This window comes from Pristiophorus japonicus, chromosome 16 (genome assembly GCF_044704955.1).
Source record: "Pristiophorus japonicus isolate sPriJap1 chromosome 16, sPriJap1.hap1, whole genome shotgun sequence".
In the NCBI taxonomy this organism is placed as follows: Eukaryota; Metazoa; Chordata; class Chondrichthyes; family Pristiophoridae; genus Pristiophorus; species Pristiophorus japonicus.
In genome coordinates, this window is record NC_091992.1 from 7637609 (window position 1) to 7663720 (window position 26112).

Sequence of the window (26112 nt, forward strand, 5' to 3'; positions counted from 1 at the left end):
GGTACCTCATCCAAGTGGTTTTCTTTATGTATGAGACGTGACAGTGAGTGTTGATGGACTATTTGACTGTGGTGAGGGATCAGTTGAGCCTCATCCTGTCCTCATCCCGCATGCTCATTTTTAGCATGGTTTGCTGGAGAGTAATGAGGAGCTGGAACCTTGGCTAATTTCCCCTCTCTAACCCAGCATCTTTGAGGCTAATTGTACCACCCATAGCCCCACCCCAGCTTATACTTTCTTCTTCTCAGACAGTCCCCCAGAGTCGAGGATGACTTGCTTCCACAATAATATGAGTTCTATGGTTCCAATGCGGAATCTACAGACTCTGTCACAGGTGGGGCAGACGGTGGTTGGAGGGACGGGGTGGGTGGAGTGCTTGGTTTGTCGTACTCTCCTTCCGCTGTTTGTACTTGGCTTCTGCGTGCTCCCGACAGAGAAACTCAAAGCTGATATCAGCTAACTCAGCAGAGACCAGGGATTGAACCTGAGTTAGCGTACCTCAACCGGGCAATGGTAGGGCTGCTACTGAAAACTGGTCATGTTTCCTGCTTCTAATCAAGTGGCCCTTGCTGGATATGGGCATGTGTGGACATCAATTCAGTACATTCAGTGCAAGGCTGGGCTTGGATGCAATGTCCACCCTCCAACCAACACTCACGATCTGAGCTCACACTTGATGAATGGCCAATCAGGTACGGTGTTGGTGAGCGTGAGGAGATCGTGGCGAAGGTGCGGTGAGTGTTTTGTGGCGGAGGAGTGGCGAGAGATCGTTGCGGAGGAGCGGCGACAGATCGTGGCGGAGGAGCGGCGAGAGATTGTGGCGGAGAAGCGGCGAGAGATCGTGGCGGTGGTGCGGCGAATGAGGGTACGGGGCCCAGAAGAGCCGAGGGCCCAGGGGCAGCACAGGCCAGCCCACACTGCGATATGTGTGGGCTCTAAGTCCGTGCAGCAGAGCCGGTCTCCAGTCATCCTGGTTAACCCTTGCCACTGGATAAAGGCCAAGCTTTGTCAAGCCTGTGTGGTGGCTGATGTGCAACGGTCACCACACGTTAAAAAAATCCACGCACAGGCATCTTCCACCCCTTCAACTGGAGTTCAGGACTGGGACATCGGGTCCTTCATTGAAACACCTGTGAACTGTGGAAGCAAGTCATCCTCGTTCGAGGAACCGCCTATGATGATGATGATGGTGAGCGCTCATCACCATAACCAGCCGGAAATCAACTATACAGGAGGAGAGGAAAGGAGGAGAGGAGGAGAGGATAGAAAATAAGCAGAAAGGTAAGAAAGAAAAAGATTATTTGTCAAAAATTAAAGTTTTTTTCCCTATTTTTTTCAGGCTCTTAGGTTTTGTCTTCTCCAAATTATTTCCAGACCGTCTCATTTGTTTTTTTTTTAGAAGGCTAATTACTGTTACAGAGGAATCGGAACCAAAACTGAATGAAACACTCAGATAAAATGAAAACCTTGCACGTTATAATAGACCCGCAGAAAGTGGATTTAAAGGTAATCTAATCTCTGCCCAGATGACAATTATAAACTTGCCTTGTAATCACTGCTAAGTATCCATTTATTCTACAATTATCTTGATATTTAAGCGATTCCAGGAGCCATAAGTTGGAAGACAAACTGTGTTAGATAACTGAATTATAATGAAAGACTGGACTGCTCGTTAATGTGAAACTTATAGGGCGCCTTTAATGTAATAAACATTCCAAAACTTGCATCAGTCCTAAAGCTTTCCATCTTGCTATATCTTTTTGAAGTGACTATTTGTACTGTGCTTTTTCTGTCGAGTCCCCGCCCCCGATCCTCCCGCCCGGTCCAGTCCCCGCCCCCGATCCTCCCGCCCGGTCCAGTCCCCGCCCACGATCCTCCCGCCCGGTCCAGTCCCCGCCCCCGATCCTCCCGCCCGGTCCAGTCCCCGCCCCCGATCCTCCCGCCCGGTCCAGTCCCCGCCCCCGATCCTCCCGCCCGGTCCAGTCCCCGCCCACGATCCTCCCGCCCGGTCCAGTCCCCTCCCCCGATCCTCCCGCCCGGTCCAGTCCCCGCCCCCGATCCTCCCGCCCGGTCCAGTCCCCGCCCCCGATCCTCCCGCCCGGTCCAGTCCCCGCCCCCGATCCTCCCGCCCGGTCCAGTCCCCGCCCCCGATCCTCCCGCCCGGTCCAGTCCCCTCCCCCGATCCTCCCGCCCGGTCCAGTCCCCGCCCCCGATCCTCCCGCCCGGTCCAGTCCCCGCCCCCGATCCTCCCGCCCGGTCCAGTCCCCGCCCCCGATCCTCCCGCCCGGTCCAGTCCCCTCCCCCGATCCTCCCGCCCGGTCCAGTCCCCGCCCCCGATCCTCCCGCCCGGTCCAGTCCCCGCCCCCGATCCTCCCGCCCGGTCCAGTCCCCGCCCCCGATCCTCCAGCCCGGTCCAGTCCCCGCCCCCGATCCTCCCGCCCGGTCCAGTCCCCGCCCCCGGTCCTTCCGCCCGGTCCAGTCCCCACCCCTGATCCTCCCATCCGGTCGAGTCTATTGTGTATGTAGGCACTCTGTTAATGACTCCACGAGGCGGGAGTATGGTACTTAAACTGTGAAGACTGTAGTCCTTTACTGCAGCTCCTAGAGTGAGGACACCAAGAGGTGAGCTCCCTTTTATACTGGGTTACCTGCAGTGTGCAGATGACCCTTAGGTCTCCAGCAGCAGCACCCTCTAGTGTACAGGTAAGGTGTGTACAGGGTGAAGGTACATTCAGTGTTACAGTATATCATAACATTGTAGGCATGCATATATAACAGAGTCCCCACCCCCGATATTCCCGCCCGAACCGGAAGTGCCGGAACTGGAAGTGCAGCCCCGAACCGGAATCAGTCCGACCACGTGTGCTGCTGATCTTCCGAGAGCCTGCCGACGGACCGAGCCTGCTGATCTTCAGGCGGTCGGGCAGGCAGGCAGAGAGGCAGCTGAGCTCCCTGCCGGGCCGGCCGCAGGACCCCGAGCCCCGAGCTCCCCGCTAAGCCTTGAGCTGGGGGGAGACCGGTGCGAGGGGGGGGACGGAGGAGGGAAAGAGAGCCTGTTTGGGGGGAGGGGGGAAAGAGAGAGCCTGTTTGGCGGGGGAAGAGAGAGAGAGAGCCTGGCTGAGGGGGAGAGAGAGAGTCAATTTGGGGGAGGGTGGGGGGAGAGAGCCTGTTTGGGGGAGGGGGGGGAAGATCCTGTTTGAGGGGGAGAGAGAGAGCCTGTTTTGGTGGGGGGGGGGTGAGAGCCTGTTTGGGGGGGGGGAGAGAGAGAGAGAGAGAGAGAGAGAGAGAGAGAGATGGGGTGGGGGGAAGTGAGGGAACTCAGGGAAGACAAATCATGTTCTTCCAACCCCCTTTACACCCACACCCGACATCGCTGAAGTGGATGAAATCCAGGAGTCACAACATTGACACTTCATACCCAATAAACCTGTTAACAATCCGCACACAAAGCCCCATCTATGGCGGGGCGGGGTGGCTGGGGGGGGGTCGGTAAGCTCATGCACTTGCACTGAGGTAAGGGACTTAGGATGGGGGAGGCAAGGGACTTTGTCTGGGGGGAGGGATGCACTTGTGCTAGGGTAAGGGACTTTGGCTGGCACTTGGTGGCTTCTGGGGAGACCTATCCTCTGTGGCTTCTGGAAGTCAAAGTGGATCGAGTTACAATTTACGAAGTCAGTGAGAACTTGGGCTAGGCGGTTCCAGTTACACATTCCGGAGAAACCAGGGTGTGGCTTATCCTCAAAGGGGACCAATCAGAGACAAGGGGCGACCATTTTTACAGTACAAATAAACGCATCCATATCTTATCCCACCTTCAAAAGCCTCCTGACGATCGATCTCTTTGAGCACACCTTTGGTAGCCTCCCCTCAGTGTCTGTTCTCCCCCTGGGGTGTTTTGCTACTTTAAAGTCCAAATTGTTAGAAGAAAGACTTTCATTTACATCGTACCTTTCACACCCTCAGGATGTCCCAAGTGCTTCACAGCCAATTATTATTTTTTTGAAGTGTAGTCACTGTCGTTACATAGACAATCATGGCAGCTAATTTGCTCACAGTAAGATCTCCAAAAATAGCAATGGAGTGAATCACCAGTTAATCAAGGGTTCCTTGAGGAATGAATATTGGCCAGAAGACTGGAAGAATTCTCTGCACTTATTTGAAAACGTGCCACAGGATCTTTTACATCCACCTTGTTGACAACAGAACAAGGGGCGTGAGCTAAAACTGGTGAAATGCCCATTCAGGACTGATGTCAGGAAGAACTTCCTCATTCAAAAAGTGGACACATGGATATGATAGTGGAGACAAAAATCCTCGACTTATTCAAGATCCAATTGTGTGATGTGAAGGAGGAACAAAATGATTTTTCCTCCCGAGACGGATAAGTTAGGGTGTACTGAATGGCCTCCCTCAATCGTACTTACCTTCCGAACGACAGTGACAGATAGTCACTGATGACAGTGCTCAAATTACATTGGAGAAGAACCAATGGTACCTCTAGTGACGGAAAAAGGTAGTGACACAAGCTGGATTTCTGTACAGTATCATACAGCACAGGAGAAGGCCCATCATGCCTGTGCTGGCTCTATGAAAGAGCTATTCAATTAGTCCCACTTCCCTGCTCTTTCCCCATAGCCCTGAAAATGTTTCCTTTTCAAGCATATATCCAATTCCCTTTTGAAAGTTGTTACTGAATCTACTTCCATCACCCTTTCAGGCAGTGTATTCCAGATCATAACACACTGCGCAAAAGAATTTCTCCTCATCCCCCCCTCTGGTTCTTTTGCCAAAGATCATAAATCTGTGTCCTCTAGATACCGACCATCACGCCAGTGGAAACTATTTCTCCTTATTTACTTTATCAAGACCCCGCGTAATTTTGAACACCTCTATTAGCTACACGGAGAGCCCCTGCTCTCCCACCATAACATCGACAGAAACCCTGAAGAAATGGTGCAAACAGATGGTTGCATGGTTTCGCCAACGTTTCTGTCAAACTGCCACCAAAGTTACAGCAGGAGATTGGGCGAACCGCCACAGAATTTCCAAGCGGGTATTTACACAAACACTTACAAAGAATAATGTTTTTTGGGTAAAGCTTCAAACTCAAGATTAGAAATAGTATGCACTGGCAGTTCTCCTGTGACTTTGCTCATGGGAAGTCGGATGACATACTGTTTTATAGGAGTGCTATACCCTGCAGTACATAATGTATTTAATTAATTAGTGTCAACTGTGGCTCATTGTGTTAAGTCCTGACTCTAATGTACTGACTTACACGAGACACATGCTGAAGTCAAGGTCACTCAGGACCTGCACCTTTAATTCCAGCTCTCCAGTGGTACACTTGCCTGAGACCTCCCTTTATATACCACAGTGGGACAGGTATGGAGTGTCTCCTGCAAGTGCACCCCTGGTGGTAAGGTATGCTTATTGTTACAGGTCATATCCAGTTACAGCCATGTATAGCATGGTAAGATACAGTTATATACAGTAATGTGAGATACATGACACAGTGGGTAGCACACTTGCCTCTGAGTCAGAAGGTTGTGGGTTCAAGTCTCACTCAAGGGACTTGAGCACAAAAATCTAGGCTGACACTCCAGCACAGTACTGAGGGAGCGCTGCACTGTCAGAGGTGCCGACTTTCGGATGAGACATGAAACCGAGGCCCCGTCTGCTCTCTCAGGTCGACATAAAAGATCCCATGGCACTTTATCGAAGAAGAGCAGGTGAGTTATCCCTGGTGTCTAGGCCAATATTTATCCCTCAATCAATATAACAAAAAACAGATTATCTGATCATTATCACATTGCTGTTTGTGGGAGCTTGCTATGTGCAAATTAGCTGCCATGTTTCCCACATTCTAACAGTGACTACACTTCAAAAGTACTTCTATTGGCTGTAAAGTGCTTTGAGATGTCCGGTGGTCGTGAAAGGTGCTATATAAATGCAAGTTGTTCTTTCTTTCTAATATTACTCTGCTGCTGAGGTGGAGCTATGCTTAAACATGACCTGGAGATCCTGCTGCAACTGTACAGGGAATTGGTGAGGCTGCACCTGGAGTACTGCGTGCAGTTTTGGTCACCTTACTTAAGGAAGGATATACTAGCTTGGAGGGGGTACAGAGACGATTCACTCGGCTGATTTCGGAGATGAGGGGGTTACCTTATTATGATAGATTGAGTAGACTGGGTCTTTATACTCGTTGGAGTTCAGAAGGATGAGGGGTGATCTTATAGAAACATTTAAAATAATGAAAGGGATAGACAAGATAGAGGCAGAGAGGTTGTTTCCACTGGTCGGGGAGACTAGAACTAGTGGGCACAGCCTCAAAATACGGGGGAGCCAATTTAAAACCGATTTGAGAAGGACTTTCTTCTCCCAGAGGGTTATGAATCTGTGGAATTCTCTGCCCAGGGAAGCAGTTGAGGCTAGCTCATTGAATGTATTCAAATCACAGATAGATAAATTTTTAACCAATAAGTGAATTAAGGGGTATGGGGAGCGGGTGGGTAAGTGGAGCTGAGTCCACGGCCAGATCAGCCATGATCTTTTTGAATGGCGGAGCAGGCTTGAGGGGCTAGATGGCCTACTCCTGTTCCTAATTCTTATGTTCTTATGTCTCTTTAAGGCCGCAGAGTCTAATCCATGAAAGTAAATACAGCCTGAGGGCTGTCTGTTGAGAAAAGTTTTCGGACTGGAAAATGCTGTAAACTTCTGGCTGCAGGTCAGAAAGAAACAGCCAGAAATGACTGTTTTTCATTCTCTTTATTGGTTGACATTTTGGAGTTTGTGATGGATGCTTTCAAAACTTTTAAATAGACAATCAATACATGAGGGGAGATATTCCTGGACCTGGCAAATTATCAGAAAGTTGGTCAGAGAGCACAGCTGTAAAGGAGCCCACACAATTTCCCTCTATTTAAATTAGATTCCTTTATGTGCAGGGGTTCCAATTGGCAGGGCTTTCCGGTATTTGCTGTGCCCGGGGACCCAGTGCAGCCAGGCATAGACCCAAGAAATTTCTCCCGATGATTGAGTGTTCCTGTCCCACTTTACAGATTTCTGAAAGACTAAATCCAACAACAACTTGTATTTATATAGCACCTTTAAAGTAGTAAAACGTCTCAAGGCACTTCACGGGACTGTTACAAGACAAAAAAAAAAAGAATTTGACACTGAGCCTCGTAAAGAGAAATAAGGGCAGAAAAGTGGTAGGTTTTAAGGAGCATCTTAAAAGAGGAAAGAGAAGTAGAGAGGCGGAGAGTTTTAGGGAGGGAGTTCCAGAGCTTGGGGCCCAGACGGTTGACACATGATCAATGATTGAGCGATTATAATCAGGGATGCTCAATAGGGCAGAATTAGAGGAGCGCAGACATCTCGTGGGGTTGTGGGACTGGAGGAGATTACAGAGATAGGGAGGGGCGAGGCCATGGAGGGATTTGAAAACAAGGATGAGAATTTTAAAATCGAGGTGTTACTTAACCGGGAGCCAACGTAGGTCAGCGAGCACAGGGGTGATGGGTGAGCGGGACTCGGTGTGGGTTAGGACACGGGAAGCAGAGTTTTGGATGGCCTCAAGTTTACGTAGGGTAGAACGTGGGAGGCCAGCCATGAGTGTGTTGGAATAGTCAATACTAGAACTATCAAATCCAGTCATGTGCTCACCTTGTGCCATGGTTTCCCGGGGAATAATGTCTCCTGGAGACTGGAGTCCAGCCAATCCAACTTGAAGGGATGGTAATTCATGGTAGCTAGCCCTCTGATGATATTCAGGGCTTCTTGAGGTATGCATCTGCCATCAATAATGTTTGAGGTCCTACTGTCAGCTGCAATATCAACAGTAACCCACTGTCAAGTTAGTTTAGTTTAATGAAATGTTATATAGTAGACTCTCAGAATAACTGCCACCTTGGAAACAAAGATTGTCTGTATAAATAATACAGAAATGATGAAAAGTGACTTAAAACAATTTTATTTCTGCAAAACAATTTATTTTTAAATCCTTGGCTTGGGTACATAGTTGTATAGCACCTCAATTAAATGGCCATTATGCATGTGTGAGGCTTGACAGTAAGTGTCAACAGGCTTTTTGGCTGCAGAAATATCACAGCCAACCCTGAATTTGCCCTTGCCCGATACTCACACGAGCATTTTGCACAGTAACGAACTCCTTCATTAACGCAATCGGTTAATCGAGTGAGTGGCTCAATCGTACAACAACTTGCATTTATATCGGGCCTTTAATGCAGTAAAACGTCCCAAGGCGCTTCACAGGAGCGTCATCAAACAAAATTTAACACCGAGCTACATAAGGAGATAGTAGAACAGGTGAGAGGTAGATTTTAAGGAGTGTCTTAAAGGAGGAGAGTGAGGTAGAGGTTTAGGGAAGGAATTCCAGAGAATGGGACCTCGGCAGCGGAAGGCACGGCTGCCAATGGTGGAGCGATGAACATCAGGGATGCGCAAGTGGCCAGAAGTGGAGGAGCACAGATATCTTGAAGGGTTATAGGGCTGGAGGAGGTTACAGAGATAGGGAGGGGTGAGGCCATGGAGGGATTCGAAAACAAGGATGAGAATTTTAAAATACAGACCAATCAGATCATGGGCTTCATCCTCAGAGTGAGCTAATCTGGTCACTTGTTAAATATGTTCTAAATTTAACATAATTTGACTGTTGGCATAGAAACATAGAAAATAGGTGCAGGAGTAGGCCATTCGGCCCTTCGAGCCTGCACCGCCATTCAATGAGTTCATGGCTGAACATGCAACTTCAGTACCCCATTCCTGCTTTCTCGCCATACCCCTAGATCCCCCTAGTAGTAAAGACTATATCTAACTCCTTTTTGAATATATTTAGTGAATTGGCTTCAACAACTTTCTGTGGTAGAGAATTCCACAGGTTCACAACTCTCTGGGCGAAGAAGTTTTTCCTCATCTCAGTCCTAAATGGCTTACCCCTTATCCTTAGACTGTGACCCCTGGTTTGAACATTCTTCCTGCATCTAATAGAAACAAAAACATCTTAAATGGAAGCCTTTGCAATGACTACTGTGTCAGTTTAAATTTTCTCTATCCAGAGCGTTGCTGAGTCATTAAAAACCAGGAAAGTCTCAGGTTTAATCTCTGGTCTGAGCTGAGTTAATTGAATTATGCTGAGATGGCAGTACATTGATACTACAATTGGCTTTTGCAGTCTTGCTTTAGGAATGGAAAAAACAATGCTGTTGCTATCCAGCAACTTCTGCTGGAACGCAGGTACAGACACACCATGGGGCGGGGGGTGGGGGGGGGGGGGACTGGATTGACCCCGATTTCCTCCCTCCCCCACGTAGCTGGATATATCATTGACATGCACTGTGTCGGCTTACAATAACAACTTGCATTTATATAGCGCCTTTAACATAGTAAAACGTCCCAAGGTGCTTCACAGGAGTGTTATAAGACAAAAGAAAATTGACACCGAGCCACATAAGGAGAAATTAGGGTAGGTGACCAAAAGCTTGGTCAAAGAGATAGGTTTTATACAAAAACGGTGTTTGGGCAGTGCCCATGGAATCAAAGCCCAACAAGAAGTCAACGCCTATGGGGGGGAGAAGAAGAGAAAATAGAAAAAAAATAAAAATACATTTTAAGAAAAGATGTGTTTTTTTAGGCAGTACAGCAATGTAGCAAAACGTTGCTTTCTTATACCGAAAGAACTTAAGAAAAAGTTTATACTGCTAAGGAGAAAATACTGGAAATGCAACAAGAAAATCTTGCATTTAGATAGCACCTTTCACAACCACCGGACGTCTCAAAGCGCTTTACAGCCAATGAAGTACATTTTGAAGTCACTGTTGCAATATGGGAAACGCGGCAGCCAATTTGCGCACAGCAAGCTCCCACAAATAGTAACGTGATAATGACCAGTTCATCTGTTTTACTGGTGCTGATTGAGGAATAAATATTGGCCGGGACACCGGGGAGAACTCCCCTGCTCTTCTCTGAAATAGTGCCAAGGGATCTTTTACATCCACCCGAGAGGGCAGGCGGGGTCTCGGTTTAACGTCTCGTCCGAAAGACGGCACCTCTGACAGTGCGGCGCTCCCTCAACACCGCTTTAGAAGTGTCAGCCTGGATTTTTTTTTTGGGGGAGGGGGCTCTCGTCTCTTGAGTGGGACTGGAACCCACAACAACTTGCCTTTATATAGCGCCTTTAACATAGGAAAACATCCTAAGGCGCTTCACAGCAGTGTAATCAAACAAAATTTGACACTGAGCCACATAAGGAGATATGAGGGCAGACGACCAAAATCTTGGTCAAAGAGGCAGGTTTTAAGTCCCTCGGCCTAGAGTATAAAGTGAGCCTTGAACCTCCAGTCTGAGCCAAGCTGACACTGGAACAGAACAGCCAAAAAATGAATTAAAAACTAGGCAGGCAAACTACAGAAGTCACATTAACAATGTGTGCCCATTTAGTAGTAAAATCCTGGTGATGAAAGGCCAACCTTTTACCTGTCCACAACTCCTTGTTAACCCCGCTGCCATAGCAACCAAGCGACGTCGAACGTCATTGCGTCATCTCGTTTTTTTTGTGGGTTAAAATAATTTTTAAAACAGAGGGAAAGGGAGGGGGGGGGGAGGCAATCTTGTTCTCACAAAATAAAGACGCATTTTTTTTTATTCCGTGTAGTTTATTTTTTTTTGTGTACAGTTTGAAGAGAGTGAGTGTGGCCCGTGACCTGTGACCCGGTTTGTGACAGGGGCCGGGGAAATGGCGGCGGGAGGGAGGCGGTGAGCGAGGAGCTGGAGCCTTTCCAGCATGAAACACCGGCCTCACAATGACAGGTAACCGGCCGAGAAACCCTGATAAAATATATAATCCCCCGGGGAAATCGGGGGCGGGGACTTGTCCCCGGACTTTGCATTAGTTGTTGTTCACTTTGGGTTGCAGGTCATGTCTGGCCTTGTCTTATCTTGTTTGTTTACATTGGGTTAACTCGGGCCTTTCCTTTGGAGAACATTTTATACTATTGCAAGCTGTGATATCCTCCCTCCTCCCCTAAGTTACACGCAGAGAAAGAACTCGCATTTATATCAAGTCCTCGGGACGTCCCAAAGCGCGTTACAGCCAATGAAGTACTTTTTTTTTTGTGAAGTGTATTTTCGCTGTTGCAACGTGGCAGCCAATTCACGCACAGCAAGCTCCCACAAACAGCAAATGAGATAGATGACCAGATAATCCTGTTATTGGTTGAGCAAAGAACATTTGGCAGAACTCGGGATATTGTGCTGCCCAGCTAGACAGGAAAATAAGAGTTTTGGGTTAATGTCTCCTCCAAATGACAGCACCGCCGCACTGAAGTGTCAGCCTAGCTTTTGTGATCTGGAGAGGGTCTTAAACCCATTCTGAGTCAGATGAGAGTGCTGCCCACTGAGCCAAGGTTGACAATATCAAGATGATGTGTTCCAAAAGAATGTGATCATGGTTTTATAAAAAGAGGATTCCACAAATGGATTTATGATCTTGCACCTCGCAACTAGAGCCCAGATTCTTTTGTGGGAGCTAATTGTCATTGGGACACAGACTCCCAGCAAGGCACGATAAAGTTAAGTTTGTATAATTTTTACAAAGTTCGTGTGCAACATATAATGACCAGTATCAAGTAGTGTGGACAGATGCAAATTGGATTCCTGTTCTTCTGTTTGTGACCATAATCAGGACAAGCTGTGCCTCGGGTGTCTCTGGTGCCTCCTAGAGCCAGTTAGCAGCCTTGGAAGAGGCTATGCACCTGTCCTCTTGGCAGCAATCTAAGGAGATGAAAGGGGACAGCTTATCCAAAGTCGATCTTCTGTGATAAATTGTAAAGTGAGTTCCAGTGCTGGAATTAATGCACTGTTTGGTTTTTAAAATTTTTATAGGAGACATTCAAGCCAAAGCTCTGGAGCACTGCATAGACAAGGGACCCTGAACAACCTGGCAGGAGGAGGATCTGAAATGCAGAAGGAATTTGTCACCATGCATACAGGTGTTGGCCAGCTCCACATGCAGCCACTCAATGGAACTATGGGGGAAAGTGCGGCTTCACATCCTGCTTTATTTGTGGGGACTCCAGAGAGCGCGCCGTGTCCTACCAAAGCAGGGGACGTTCAAATCCAGATGGACGCATCTGACGATCAGAGCAGCAGACTTGGGGCGGGTGCCCAGCACACGAACTCTTCACATTCGCACTCGCACTCGCACTCGCACTCGCATTCTCACGCCAGGGCGGAAGGCCCTGCTGGAGAAAGGTCTGAACTAGATGACCGGGAACCCAGCAGCTCAATCTCGGAACTTCGGTACATCTTTCTGTGGCTTCAGAAGAGTCTTCCGTACATTGTTATCATTTGTGCCAAACTGGTTTTCCAGCACGTGCTAGGTATGAGAAACGTTTCAGAAGCACGGTTTAACTTGTGGGTTGTTTTTTTTTAAGAATTGAAGAGCGTATTGAAACCTTTTATTCAGCAATCCTGAGTTTCCGATGTCGTTCCCTGGTCTCCTGTGGTGGAAGACCAGGCGACCGGATCCCCGGAGGGATTTCGCGGCCGGTATCTTTTTTTTTAAAGCTTTAAAAATGAGGTGAAAGCAGTTTGTAACACACTTCTTTCGCACTGTCCTCAGATGATACTTGGGTTGGTAAAGGCACTTCTCGGTGTGGCACTGAGCCGCACATACCACAAAGTTTCCCAGGTTCCAGTCCCATGCTGTGCTGAGTGAGCTATTCACCTGGGGAACCGGTAGGGGTGCTCCAATTTGTTTCCACGCCCCTGTCTAGGAAAGGGATAAGTTGCCCCTTGTTCCCATCCCGATCACTAGAAGTGATACTTGCTCACAGAAAAGAAAGACTTGCATTTATATAGCACCCTTCATGACCACTGGACGTCCCAAAACGCTTTACAGCCAATTAAGTACTTTTTTTGTTGAAGTGTAATGTAGAAAACGCGGCAGTCAATTTGCGCACAGCATGATCACACAGACAGTAACTAGATAATGACCAGATAATCTATTTTACATGTAGATTGAGGGATAAATATTGGTCAAGATATTGGGGATAACTCTCCTGCTCTTCTTCAAAATAGTGCCATGGGATCTTTCAGTTTAACCTTAGTCTCATCTGAAAGACGGCATCTCCGACAGTGCAGCACTCCCTCAGCACTGCACTGGAGTGTCATCCTGGATTTTTTGTGCTCAAGTCGTTGGAGTGGCACTTGAACCCACAACCTTCTGACTCGGAGGCGAGTGTGTTACCCACTGAGCCACTGGCTGACAAACTAATTTTTTCTAGAAAGTACAAGGTTCTGTTTGGCTGTGATGACCCATGGTTAAATAGTTCCCCCCCCCCCCCCCCCAACACTCGCTGTCTTGCCTCATACCTGAAGAATACAGACTTGGGCGCGATACAAGAGTGTAGTCAGCACCTGCGGAACTGCAGGTCAGCGGGAGCTGGTGCCCTCCGGAGAATAGGAGAGAAAACTGAGAGGGGTAGAGGGCAGTCCCAAAACGATGTAAAACTTTGCCGCATATGCTTCGGAGATGTCCAACCAGTCCCTGAGCTTGCAATTCCTTTTGGAATGGGCTACTTTTAAAATTGCTGCACGCTGTATGTTTTTTTTCCCCTGAATTTAAATGGTGCTACTTCTACCTTCAAAAGCCACCAGCTCTCAGTGCCCTGCCCCGTTTGAAGCAGGACCACAGGTGCTTAAACATTTGTGTTACAGTATTAAGTAGAAAGCTACCAATCCACTAAAGTGTGAATACTGTCTGCGTGTGGAGTAGCAACAGGTGTCACTGGATCCATTAAGATTCACTCTCGAAGAGATATATTCTGAATGACAATGTTGTTTGCTCCTTTTTACCCATTTTCCTCTTTGTTGCTAGGGTATGGTTCCACAGGTGCCGGGCACTTTCTGGTAACTTGGCAAGTGGCTGTGCTTTATGTACAAGTCTAGGCAGTGTGATTCTGTCCCACGCCAACATCCACAGTCGTTCACTTTCTAGCAAGGAGTCAATAGCTGCAGAACCCCTGTCTCTTTCCAGCAGGAATCATTAGACAGAAGAGAGGCAAGATCCTCTCTCTTTCAAGCAGAGGTCATTGGACAGAGATGAGAGGCAGAACCCCAGGCTGATTTCCCCCCTACAGATTGACCTTGTGATCTGCATGGCTGTTCAACATTTCTATCCCCTGCACCATCATAAGAGCTCTTTCAAAGAGGCTGATTTTAATTGTTTGGAATGGCAGTGAATTCAGCTGATTGCTGAAATGAGTGGTTCTTCAACCCAGATGAATCTGTTTGTTGGAATGTCAGCAAAAGATTTTCTGTAAACTTAAAACATTTTGATAGAGCAGAATTTCTGAAACGTACCCAGCCACAGATTTCCGTTTACAATTACGCACATCATTTTATTAACAGACTGTTATGTCCAGATTCCAAAATATAAACCAGCTTCAGGAAACAGTTTGCAGAATTCCAGAATCTTTCTGCCCCAGTGGGATGATATGGAGCAGAAAACAGTCTGGTGTAGGGAGGAGGCAAAAGAATATTTGGGGGTAAATCTAATTTAAAAGATAAACCCAACAACACAACTGCTTATAGCATGCATCAGTCTCTCGTGAACCTATTCCACTTCTGGACCTGGCTATGTAAACACAAAAGCACCTAAAAAAAAGTTACATTTTATTCTGTGATCTGCAGCCAGTTAAAATAAAAGCTAGCCAGATGTAACCTGCACTTCTGGTCACTCATTAAGCAACCTTTTCAAAAGCTTAGAAACCAAGGCCAAAGCCCGCAGTACAGGTCAACAAAGAGATTACGATGAGAGAAATCAAGCTTTCAACTCGGCGCAGATGCAGGGAGGAGGAAAAGTGTGCAGGGCAGTGTCTTCAGAACTCGGGAAGAAAAGAGAAAAGCTTTAGCAGCGGAGACAGGAAATGTTGCGATGCAGGGAGAGGTGACGGACGGATTGTGTTCACCAAGAATTTGTTAATGCTGACTTGGACACGAGGAGTTCCCTCATTTTACAGCGTTGGGATTGTGCCAACTGGCCGTAATGAGTTACAATTTAAGTGACAGGAAATTGAAATGATTGGTTGCCTTATCGAAGCAGCAGACTTGATTTAATAATGGATGGTCATTCAATCTATAGTTAAATATCCACATTTGGGCCAGGTGAATTCATGGAAGTGTGCAAGTGCCCTTCAGGAATCTTCTGAGACGGTCCCTCGAGGATGACTTGCTTCCACGCTAAAAAGGGATGAGTTCACAGGGTTTCAATGATTAATGAAGGACCTAATATTCCAGGTCCCGAACTACATGTTGAAGGGTGGAAGATGCCTGTGCGTGGATTTTTTTAATGTGTGGTGGCCGTTGCACACCAGCCACCACACGGGCTCGACAGAGCGAGGTCATGGTCTTGGTCCAGTGGCAAGGGTTAACCAGGTTGACTGGAGACCAGCTCTGCTGCACGGACCTAGTGCGCGCACACATCGCAGTGTGGGCTGGCCCGTGCTGCCCCTGGACCCTCGCCTCTTCTGGGGTCTTTTTTTTTTTAAACCCCTCCACCGCCCCCCCCCCCCCCACCCTGCCCGGCAGCTCGTCAATTCTCTCCTCCCGAAACGCAGTCTCCTTTGCTGGACTAAGGTTTCTCAGGGTACCGGCTGTTATGCTGCACCTCACCCAAGAGGCTAATCTTCATGTACAAGCCTTGATGGCGTGTGTTGGCTATTCAATTGTGCAGGGAACTATTCAAGCTTGCAGGGAGGTCCATTAGAAGCAGAAGCCCTACTTGATTTTCCTTTCCCCTAACCTTCCCCACCGTGACCCTGCTGCGATGAAGAGTTTGAGATTTGGACAGCTCTACTTGAAATTGAAATCTTTGTAGGATAAAAAACACACTCGCTTGGCCAGGACTTCCTGCTGTATCTGGACAATTATAATCTGACCTCTCCATTATTATAGACGCGCGGACACCATCTTTTCTGGATTTTGCCTTAATCAAAGGTTGAGGTCCTGTATCAAGCACAATAGTGTTTCCTAATACAATTGGTACTTAATCCTAAATTTTGAGTATCTGTTTGGTGTCTTCCATCCCTTGTGTTCAATAGTTTCAAACGATGGGTCACCCATTTAGAACAGAGATAAGGAGGAATTTCTTCTCGTGGTCATGAATCTTTGGAATTCTCTGCCCCAGAGAGCTGTGGAGGCTGGGTCATTGAGTATATTTAAGGTGGAGATAGACAGATTTTAGAACGATAAGGGAGTGAAGGGTTATGGAGAGCGGGCAGGGAAGTGGAGCTGAGCCCAAGATCAGATCAGCCATGATCTTATTGAATGGCGGAGCAGGCTCGAGGGGCCGAATGGCCTACTCCTTCTCCTATTTCTTATGTCCGTATGTAAACTGTTGGTTATTGGCAGCCTGGAAGCAGACGTTTTTGCACAAAGGCTACCTTTTAGCCTACAGTTCAAGAAAGACTTGCATTTCTATAGCACCTTTCACAACCTCAGGACGGCCAAGGCGTTTTACAGCCAATGAAGTACTTTTTGAAGTGTAGTCTATTGAACACAAGGGATGGAAGACGCCAAGTAGATACTCAAAATTTAGGATTATGTACCAATTTTATTGGGAAACACTATTGTGCTTGATACAGGACCTCAACCTTTGATTAAGACAAAATCCAGAAAAGATGGTGTCCATGCGTCTGTAATAATGGAGAGGTAATGTACGAAATGCAGCAGCCAATTTGCACACAGCAAGCTCCCATAAACAGCAATGTGCTAATAACCAGATACATTTTTTTTATTGACGTTGATTGAGGGATAAATATTGGCCAGGACACCGGGGAGAATTGACCCTCAAAATAGTATCGTTTACATCCACCCAAGAGGACAGACAGGGCCTCGGTTTAACCTCTCATCCGTTATAACCGATAAAACACGGTAATTAGGAACAACTGAGATGCGCAAGTATCTTGACATCTCCCTTTTAGCGTGTTTAGGTTATATCACAGTTCAGATGAATATCCTCCACCACCCCCCGGTTTAAGTAAAGAGTTGTTTTTTTATGAACAGATTCCACTCCAATCAATCACAACTGTTTTTTGTTCTGTTAGGTATTGCAGTCGGTGTTGGACTGTGCGTAACTTTCCTTTATGCAAACAAGATAATTATAAATCAGGTCTTCCTACAGGTAGGTTTCTTTTATTTGAAAATATTTTGCCAGTTTTCCATCCTCTGCACCTGAAGCCATTGCTTTCTTCCTGGGATGAATTTCCAACGTCTGCTTGCACACGTGGTCATTATTCACACGCAAGTTTGCATAGGATATACAGCACAGAAACAGGCCAATCGGCTCAACCGCCATTTATGCTCCACTCGAGTCTCCTCCTGTCCTTCCTCACCTCACTTATCAGCATAACCCTCTCTTCCCTTCTCCCTCATGCTTGACGAGCCTCCCTTTAAATGCATCGATGCCATTCGCTTCAAGCACTCCCTGTGGTAGCGAGTTCCACATTCTCACCGCTATTTAGGTAAAGAAGTTCCTTCTGAATTCCCTATTGGATTTCTTGGTGACTATTTTATATTGGTGGCCTCTAGTTATGCTCTTCCCCACAAGGGGAAACATTCTGTGTCTACTCTATCAAAATCTTTCATAATTTTATTCGGTCATCCCTCAGCCTTCTCTTTTCAAGAGAAAAGAGACCCAGCCTGTTCATCCTTTCCTGATGGGTATACCCTCACATTCCTGATATCATTCTTGTAAATCATTTTTGCACCATCTCCAGTGTTTCTATATCCTTTTTATAATATGACAACCAGAATTGTATACAATACTCTGTGGTCTAACTGAGGGTCGATACAAGTTTATCCCAAGGCTGCCCTAGTGACTCAGTTGGTAATTACACTGAGCCAGACAAAATCGGACAAGTCAGTAGTTCAGACAAAAATGGCCCGCATCGTGGATTCCAGGTGGTAAATACACATTGCTGGTTAAGGGCAGCATGGAATCTGATGTATAAGAAATGTTGTATTGTTCTTCGGATTGAGTTTTACCATGATGAGAACGATGCATGATAATCTCCTTGAACTGTGCAAATTCAAATTGAAAATGACTCTTGTGCTTGTGTTTTTGTTTTAGGAGCGGCGCTCTATATTACAGTGTGGCTGGTTGCTTGGGTTTCTAACAGCCTCCACCCTTCTCCTCTATGACACTTTCCAGTCCCAGTCACTCTTCTACAGGTAAATTCATATGTAACACAAGCTACCAGAGAGAAAAAAAATGAGCCTCAGATGAGGCTAGAGATTATTTTTTTACACATACAGGTAACCGACTCCCAAAATAAAGCACTTGGTGTTTTGTTGGTAAATTCTGTTTTAAGAAACAGCTAGGTGAATATTTAGTTGGGATGAATGTGAAGGTTATAAGGATAAATGTGGCTAGAGATGATTTGTGACTGGGGTAACAATAGATCCCGAGCTACAGGCATTGTGGAAATGTCATACTCGTGAGAGCAAAGAGAAGTCGAATAGGTTGTAAGGTTAAATAGATAAATTGGGGTTTTGGGTCAGGGCGAAGGGAGGGGACAAGATGAAGCATTGCAGCATTTTCCTTTCAAGAGTTTAAATAAATTTGGGTAGAAACAGAGGAAATTGTGTGAAGGAATGAGCTTGATGGGCTGAGTTCCTGATCTTGGTCATGCTGTTGGGGAGGAGGGGCGGGGGGTGGTGTGCCCAAAGGGAGTTCCTGCACTAACCCCACAGGATAGAGAGGGGGTGGAATGGGGAACTATGAGGTTAAGTCGGTCCAGGTTTCATTTGCACCCCTTGTCTGCCTGAGTTGCTGACGCGAGGACAATATTGACAGCAGCCTGGATTTCAATTCCTAGCTTCTCCCTCAGCTGTGAACCGTCGTGAGGTTTAGGTGGACTCGTGCCACTTAAATTGCAGCTTTTACAGGTACTGGTTAACCATAAGCGAGACATTGATTTGTGGATTTTCATGGCTCACACTGCTCCACCCCTGCAGGCAGGCGATTAGTAATGAGCTATTGGTGGGGGCGGGGGGGGAGGTTAATGGAAATGGGGGCAGAAAAATGTAATCTGGGTTTACAATCGAACTGAACGCACAGACAAAATGTGACGGCTGGCTTCATTTCAATAGAATAATGCTGGTGTTAATGTCGTGCCTGTGCCTGCTAACATTGACATATCTCCTTTTATGCATAGATTTTTGTGTAGGCTAATGTGGCAACCAGTCTGCACCAGCAGTGCAATGAATGATTCATCATCTGCTTTTACATCAGCTTGCATTTATATAACGTAGAAAAATGTCCCAGGGCACCAGAGGTGTCATCAGACAACAATGGATGGGGTGAGCTGTTTGAGGGATGTTGGTCAAGCTTCCTCTTAACGGCTTCTTCATGCTTGGAGAGAGCCAAATGTAATATTTAATTCTCAGTAAAAAAAAAATGGAACTCTATGAAAAGCAAATGAAAGATCCTGTGAATGAGTCACAAGACTTCACTTTACACTGACACGTTAAATGGCATTTACATTACAGAGGTGAAATTGGTTCAGATCCGATGATTAGCTTTTCTGTGTAAGCATGAACCAGTTAGAATTAAATTGATTAATTCTGTAACAGGACCAAACTGAACTATGACTTTTTTAAAATTCAGTGCAAATAGCATTTGAGAAATGTTAAGTTTACTGTTTTTCCCTTTGCAGCTTAATCTTTCTGCATCCTCGTGTCGATCCTGTTGGATTCTGGGATGTGCTGTGGATCGTGGGAACTGCAGACTTCATATTGAAGTTCCTCTGTATGGGGTTCAAGTGCCTTGTCCTGTTGGTGCCTTCACCACTGATGTCATTCAAGTCAAGGGTAAGGATTACATGGGATTATATGGCACAGAAACAGGCCATTCGGCCCAACCAGTCCTTGCCGCCGTTTATGCTCCACTCGAGTCTCCTCCCGTCTTTCCTCACCTAATATCAGCATAACTCCCTCATATGCTTATCTAGCTTCCCCTTAAATACATCGATACTATTCGCCTCAACCACTTCCTGTGGGAGCGAGTTCCACATTCTCACCACTCTCTGCGTAAAGAATTTTCTTCTCAATTCCCGATTGGATTTCTTGGTGACTATCTTATATTGATGGCCTCCAGTTTGCTCTTCCCCACAAGTGGAAACATTCTCCCCCTGTCTACTCTATCAAAACATTTCATAATTTTAAAGACCTTTATTAGGTCAACAATCTGAGTTTGTGATCGTTTAGACCCTGAATCAGCAAACATGTCTGAAAAAAATCCACATTTTAAAGTCACCAACTTCTCTATTGAAGTACTGACTTTCTGTTGCTAATGAACTTTTAATACTTTCAAACATCATGAAGGGGAAATCATGTTTAACTAATTTACTGGAATTCTTTGAGGATATAACGAGCATGGTGGATAGAGGTGTACCGATGGATGTGGTGTATTTAGATTTTCAAAAGGCATTCGATAAGGTGCCACACAAAAGGTTACTGCAGAAGATAAGGGTACGGGGAGTCAGAGGAAATGTATTAGCATGGATAGAGAATTGGCTGGTGAACAGAAAGCAGAGAGTCGGGATAAATGGGTCCTTTTCGGGTTGGAAATCGGTGGTTAGTGGTGTGCCACAGGGATCGGTGCTGGGACCACAACTGTTTACAATATACATAGATGATCTGGAAGAGGGGACAGAGTGTAGTGTAACAAAATTTGCAGATGACACAAAGATCAGTGGGAAAGCGGGTTGTGTAGAGGACACAGAAAGGCTGCAAAGAGATTTAGATAGGTTAAGCGAATGGGCTAAGGTTTGGCAGATGGAATACAATGTCGGAAAGTGTGAGGTCATCCACCTTGGGGGGGGAAACAGTAAAAGGGAATATTTTTTGAATGGGGAGAAATTACAACATGCTGCAGTGCAGAGGGACCTGGGGGTCCTTGTGCATGAATCCCAAAAAGTTAGTTTGCAGGTGCAGCAGGTAATCAGGAAGGCAAAATCATGGCGAGCGGGATGGAGTACAAAAGCAGGGAGGTCCTTCTGCAACTGTATAGGGTATTGGTGAGGCCGCACCTGGAGTACTGCGTGCAGTTTTGGTCACCTTACTTAAGGAAGGATATACTAGCTTTGGAGTGGGTACAGAGACGATTCACTAGGCTGATTCCGGAGATGAGGGGGTTACCTTATGATGATAGATTGAGTAGACTGGGTCTTTACTCGTTGGGGTTCAGAAGGGGGGATCTTATAGACACATTTAAAATAATGAAAGGGATAGACAAGATAGAGGCAGAGAGGTTGTTTCCACTGGTCGGGGAGACTAGAACTAGGGGGCACAACCTCAAAATACGGGGGAGTCAATTTAAAACCGAGTTGAGAAGGAATTTCTTCTCCCAGAGGGTTGTGAATCTGTGGAATTCTCTGCCCAAGGAAGCAGTTGAGGCTAGCTCATTGAATGTATTCAAGTCACAAATAGATAGATTTTTAACCAATAAGGGAATTAAGGGTTACGGGGAGAGGGCGGGTAAGTGGAGCTGAGCCATGATCTTATTGAATGGCGGAGCAGGCTCGAGGGGCTAGATGGCCTACTCCTGTTCCTAATTCTTATGTTCTTATCTACTGAGCGGAAGGTAATAGTGGTAATTGCCCCGACCTGTGTGAGACCACCACCGCAGGTCAGGGCTATAAATAGAACTGGAGCGCTGGGAAATGGGGAGTGGATGGAGTTTTCGTGGGGGCTGGGCATCCCCCACACCTGGCCCAAGTAGCCCTCATTCATGTCGAAGTCTTGATGGTGAATGATGGCAGGCTATTTGACTGCAGAAGCAGCACAGCTGAACTCGATAATCCTGCCACTATCCACCATCCAGTGCATGCAGGGATTATTGGATAGTGATCAGGAGTGGCAACTTTTAATCCCGTCTGTTGGGGTAAAAGGAAGACTTCTCTCCCTCGGGGCATCCCCCACACCTTGCCCGTCGCCCTCCGTAAAACGACCACGGAATTAAACAAACGAAACCTTGGGTTCAACCGGCTTTATTTCGAGCAAATGCAAGGGAAGGTTCAATTGTGGAACCTTCAAAATACAAGAGGTTTTAAATATAATTTATACAGGTTTTGGAGAGGAGCTGCCCTCCTACAAAATCACCGATAGGTCTATTGCTATCAGCGGAGTTACATTGATTTGTCGACTTTTAATCAGACTAGCTCTGAGTGGTATATGCAATTGTGTTTGTTCTGTGATTTGCACTCTGCCATAGTCTATATAACGCCTGAAGTGAATGTTCCCAAATACTGGCTTTCTTATCTCTTCCTCAGAGACTTCTAATCAAAATTGTAACTGCTGACTTCGGCTGTTTTGTTAAGTGTTAGTAAGGTTAACCATACAGTTTTAATGCGTTATAAGTGTGCTATACCTACATAAGCAAGAGTTACATACAATAGGCAATTATTCCTCTGACCCTCCTAATCATCATCATAGGCAGTCCCTCGGAATCGAGGAAGACTTGCTTCCACTCCTAAAGTGAGTTCTTTGGTGGCTGAACAGTCCAACATGAGAGCCACAGACCCTGTCAAAGGTGGGACAGACATTCGTCGGGAGGCGGGGGTGGTGTGACTGATTTTACCACATGCTCCTTCCGCTGCCTGTGCCTGACCTCTTCACGCTCGCAACATTGAGATTCGAAGAGCTCAACGCCCTCCCGGATGCACTTTCTCCACCTAGAGCGGTCTTCGGCCAGGGTCTCCCAGGCGTCAGTGGTGATGTCGCACTTCACCAGGGAGGCTTTGAAGGGTGTCCTTGTAATGTTTCCGCTGCCCACCTTTGGCTCGTTTGCCGTGAAGGAGCTCCGCATATAGCAGTTGTTTACGGAGTCTCGTGTCTGGCATGCGAACCAAGTGGCCTGCCCAGCGGAGCTGATCGAGTGTGGTCAGCGCTTCAATACTGGGGATGTTAGCCTGGACGAGGACACTGATGTTGGTGCGTCTGTCCTCCCAGGGGATTTGCAGGATCTTGCGGAGACATCATTGGTGATATATCTCCAGCGACTTGATGTGTCTTCTGTAAGTCGTCCATGTCTCTGATCCATACAGGAGGGCGGGAATTACTACAGCCCTGTAGACTATAAGCTTGGTGGAAGGTTTGAGGGCTTGGTCTTCGAACACTCTTTTCCTCAGGCGGCCAAAGGCTGCATTGGCACACTGGAGGCGATGTTGAATCTCCGCATCAATGTCTGCCTTCCTCAGTTCATTACCTTCAGCATTGTGTTGTGACCACCTATCTGTCTGCTCTTTGCCTGCTACAATTCTATATCCCTTACACCATCTCAAATCCAGGGGTGGCAAAGCCAGTTGTAACACCCTGACGCTGCCTTGTGCGAGGCCAGCTAATTTGGCATTGGCAGGGAATTGAACCTGGAACCTTCCCAGTCCATGGCTCATTGGGTGAACACACCGAGCTTAGCACACAGATCTTCAACATGCGTGAACATGTTTGCTTACAGAAAAACCTTAGCGTAGAATTGTCTTTCCCTTGCCTCTTCCCTTTTTTGGTGGGAGAACGTTTGGCTCTCGTCTCCTTCCTGTCCGCACTCCTTCCCCACAGGCAGAATTGTAAAGGCACCCCCACCTTTTAATTAAGCTCAGCAATCAAAGCAGGTCTTCAACCAACTACACAAGTCGCTCAGCATACTGACTGACTCATCCTGTATCAAACCCGAATAGTCTCGGTGGGGTAAAACATCAACATCAATGTCTTTGAATTAACTAGAAAGAAAGACTTGCACTTTTCACAACCTCAGGATGTCCTTAAGCGCTGAACAGACAATTACGCGCTTTTGAGGTGTAGTCACTGTTGTAATGTAGAAAACGTAGCAGCCAATCTGCGCGCAGCAAGATCCTGTAAACAGCAACGAGATAATGACTAGATCATCTGCTTTAGTTATGTTGGTTGAGGGATAAATATTGGCCAGGACACCGGGGGAACTCCCCCGCTCTTCTTAGAAATAGTGCCTTGGCATCTTGGGCAGACGGGGCCTCAGTTTAATGCTCCATCCAAAAGATGGCACCTCCGACAGTGCAGCACTCCCTCAATACTTGTAGCCAAGACGATCTTGTACATGTTTCTATGCAGGTGACATTGCTGAGCCCGTGAGGTAATGCTGCTCATGTATAGTTTGACAGCACTCGGAAGGCTGGTCCGAGACAGACGAAGAGCAATGAGTTAACGGTGACCAATACTCGTTGGCTGTATGGCTTTAGCTGGTGGTACGCTTGCACACACTTGGGAGTTCTAAACCTTGGCTCTGTGAACCTGTGCCTAAGCTCTCTGGACTTAGCTAAGTATGGTTCGTCCCCCTGGGGAGAGAGTGTGCACTCCCTGTAGGGCAAACAGAATTTTTACAGGTGTAGCTCTCTCGGTGGCTTGAAGTCTCTGGGTGATGCGTTTCAGCACTTGGCTAACCCAGCACTTGATCAGAGAGACACCTGCTTGAAAGTCGTCATCATCCTAGGCGGTCCCTTGAAACGAGGATGACTTGCTTCCACACCAAAGGATGAATTCACAGATGTTTCAATGAAGGGCCTAATATTCCAGATCCCGAACTACATATTGAAGGGTGGAAGATGCCTGTGCGTGGATTTTTTTTAACGTGGGATGGCCGTTGCACACCAGCCACCACACGGGCTTGACAGAGCTAGGTCTTGATCCAGTGGCAAGGGTTAACCAAGACAACTGGAGACCAGCTCTGCTGCTTGAAAATGACGATGCAGTGTCTGTATACATCAGGTGAGGACAGGGTTGTGCTTCCTTGTGGTGCCTCCTGCAGTTGAACAGCCTGTCTGCACGCATTGTCTGGGCTCGCACATGAATAACGGCCATTTGGGGGGATCTATCAAAAGAAAACTGCAGTTCGCTGCCCGAGGATGGGCGAGGTTTCGGCTGGCTGGCCATGTGTGGGAAGAGAATGTACGTTGCCATTTCATCCGTGGCTCTCTGGTATTGCTCCAGAGAACTCGGTGACTTCACAATACAAGCTGTTGGACCCGGAGCTATCTGGGATTGTGATGGCATGGCTGAGGGTGTAGAACTGAAACACATGCTGAGCCTGAAATGTGTACACTGGCAGTACGACGATGCTTCCCAAAGACTTTCTCAGTTTATTTCTGACATTGTTCATGCTGCAGCTGAGCCTAGTACTCATGTTCCACTGTGTAGCCGTAACCTTCAAAAGTGACAAACTCGCTTGGCAGCCTCCCACCTGTGGTCATTTACAGAACAGTTGGTTGTTAAATATCTCCAACTATATACAGGTAATTTAACTTTCAAAAAAGGACCCATTTAAAAAATAAAAATAAAAACCTCTGGTATTTCCCTCTGTACCTTTTATCTTTAAACTCACAGCACATGCGTAACTGAGAAACCCCAAGGGCCACCCCCTCACACGGTCGCCTTGATGTTTTTAGTACTGGAAAGATCCCCTTCTCCGGTTCAGTCCTGAGCTCTTGATGTTGGGTGATCTGTGTTCGGGATGCGTCAGCAGTCTTTGACCTTGCTGTCTATGAGCTGGGCATTGGGGGCAAAAAAACAGTCGGGGTCCCTAAAGATGGGATGTCCGGATGGGCCGACACCAATTATTCAATGTGGAAAGTTGAAAGAGATTTTTCTAAATTATACCCATTTTATTGGAGGAATGGGAGGGGGAGAAGCTAGTTAAGTCAACGTAACTTGGTTATCAGAAGTAGCTGATAAGTTTGTATATTTTACATAACAATTACTTTACCTCACTGTAATTATTCCTGTCTGCTGTGTTATTGGAATGAAAACAATGCGCTTGGAGACTGTTGTCAGGGATACGCTTCACATTCTGAAACTGGTAGCTTTCAGAATGCTCTTGGCCTCTGAGACAGGGTTACGGATCACGGGTGAATGTGCTGCAACAGAGCTGTTAATTACTTTCAGCATTCGATATTTTGTGGGATGACGTGCAAAAAGCTTTGATTATTTTGTGTGTCGCTAAGAATTGTGTGTAGAATGTGCGCTGCAATTATCTAATACGCTTATTGTTTGCAA

At 46.8% G+C, this 26112-nt stretch overlaps 2 protein-coding genes across 5 annotated transcripts in view; one reads left to right on the forward strand and one right to left on the reverse strand.

Moving 5' to 3' along the window:
• LOC139226291 (uncharacterized) overlaps nt 1–10568 on the reverse strand; it is a 136252-nt gene extending 125684 nt beyond the window's left edge. For all 3 annotated transcript variants that reach the window (XM_070856938.1, XM_070856937.1, XM_070856939.1), the window contains exons 1-2: nt 10501–10568; nt 7672–7832 (exon numbers count right to left, since the gene is read on the reverse strand). In XM_070856938.1, the coding sequence (XP_070713039.1) occupies nt 7672–7752 (81 nt within the window). In that variant the 5' untranslated portion in view covers nt 7753–7832; nt 10501–10568. The remainder of the gene's footprint in view (nt 1–7671; nt 7833–10500) is intronic.
• Nucleotides 10569–10747: 179 nt separating this feature from the next.
• Nucleotides 10748–26112, forward strand: part of rnft1 (ring finger protein, transmembrane 1) — a 34414-nt gene continuing 19049 nt past the window's right edge. For both annotated transcript variants that reach the window (XM_070856941.1, XM_070856942.1), the window contains exons 1-5: nt 10748–10833; nt 11908–12404; nt 17133–17209; nt 18158–18258; nt 19746–19899. In XM_070856941.1, coding sequence (XP_070713042.1) covers nt 10808–10833; nt 11908–12404; nt 17133–17209; nt 18158–18258; nt 19746–19899 — 855 coding nt within the window. In that variant the 5' untranslated portion in view covers nt 10748–10807. The remainder of the gene's footprint in view (nt 10834–11907; nt 12405–17132; nt 17210–18157; nt 18259–19745; nt 19900–26112) is intronic.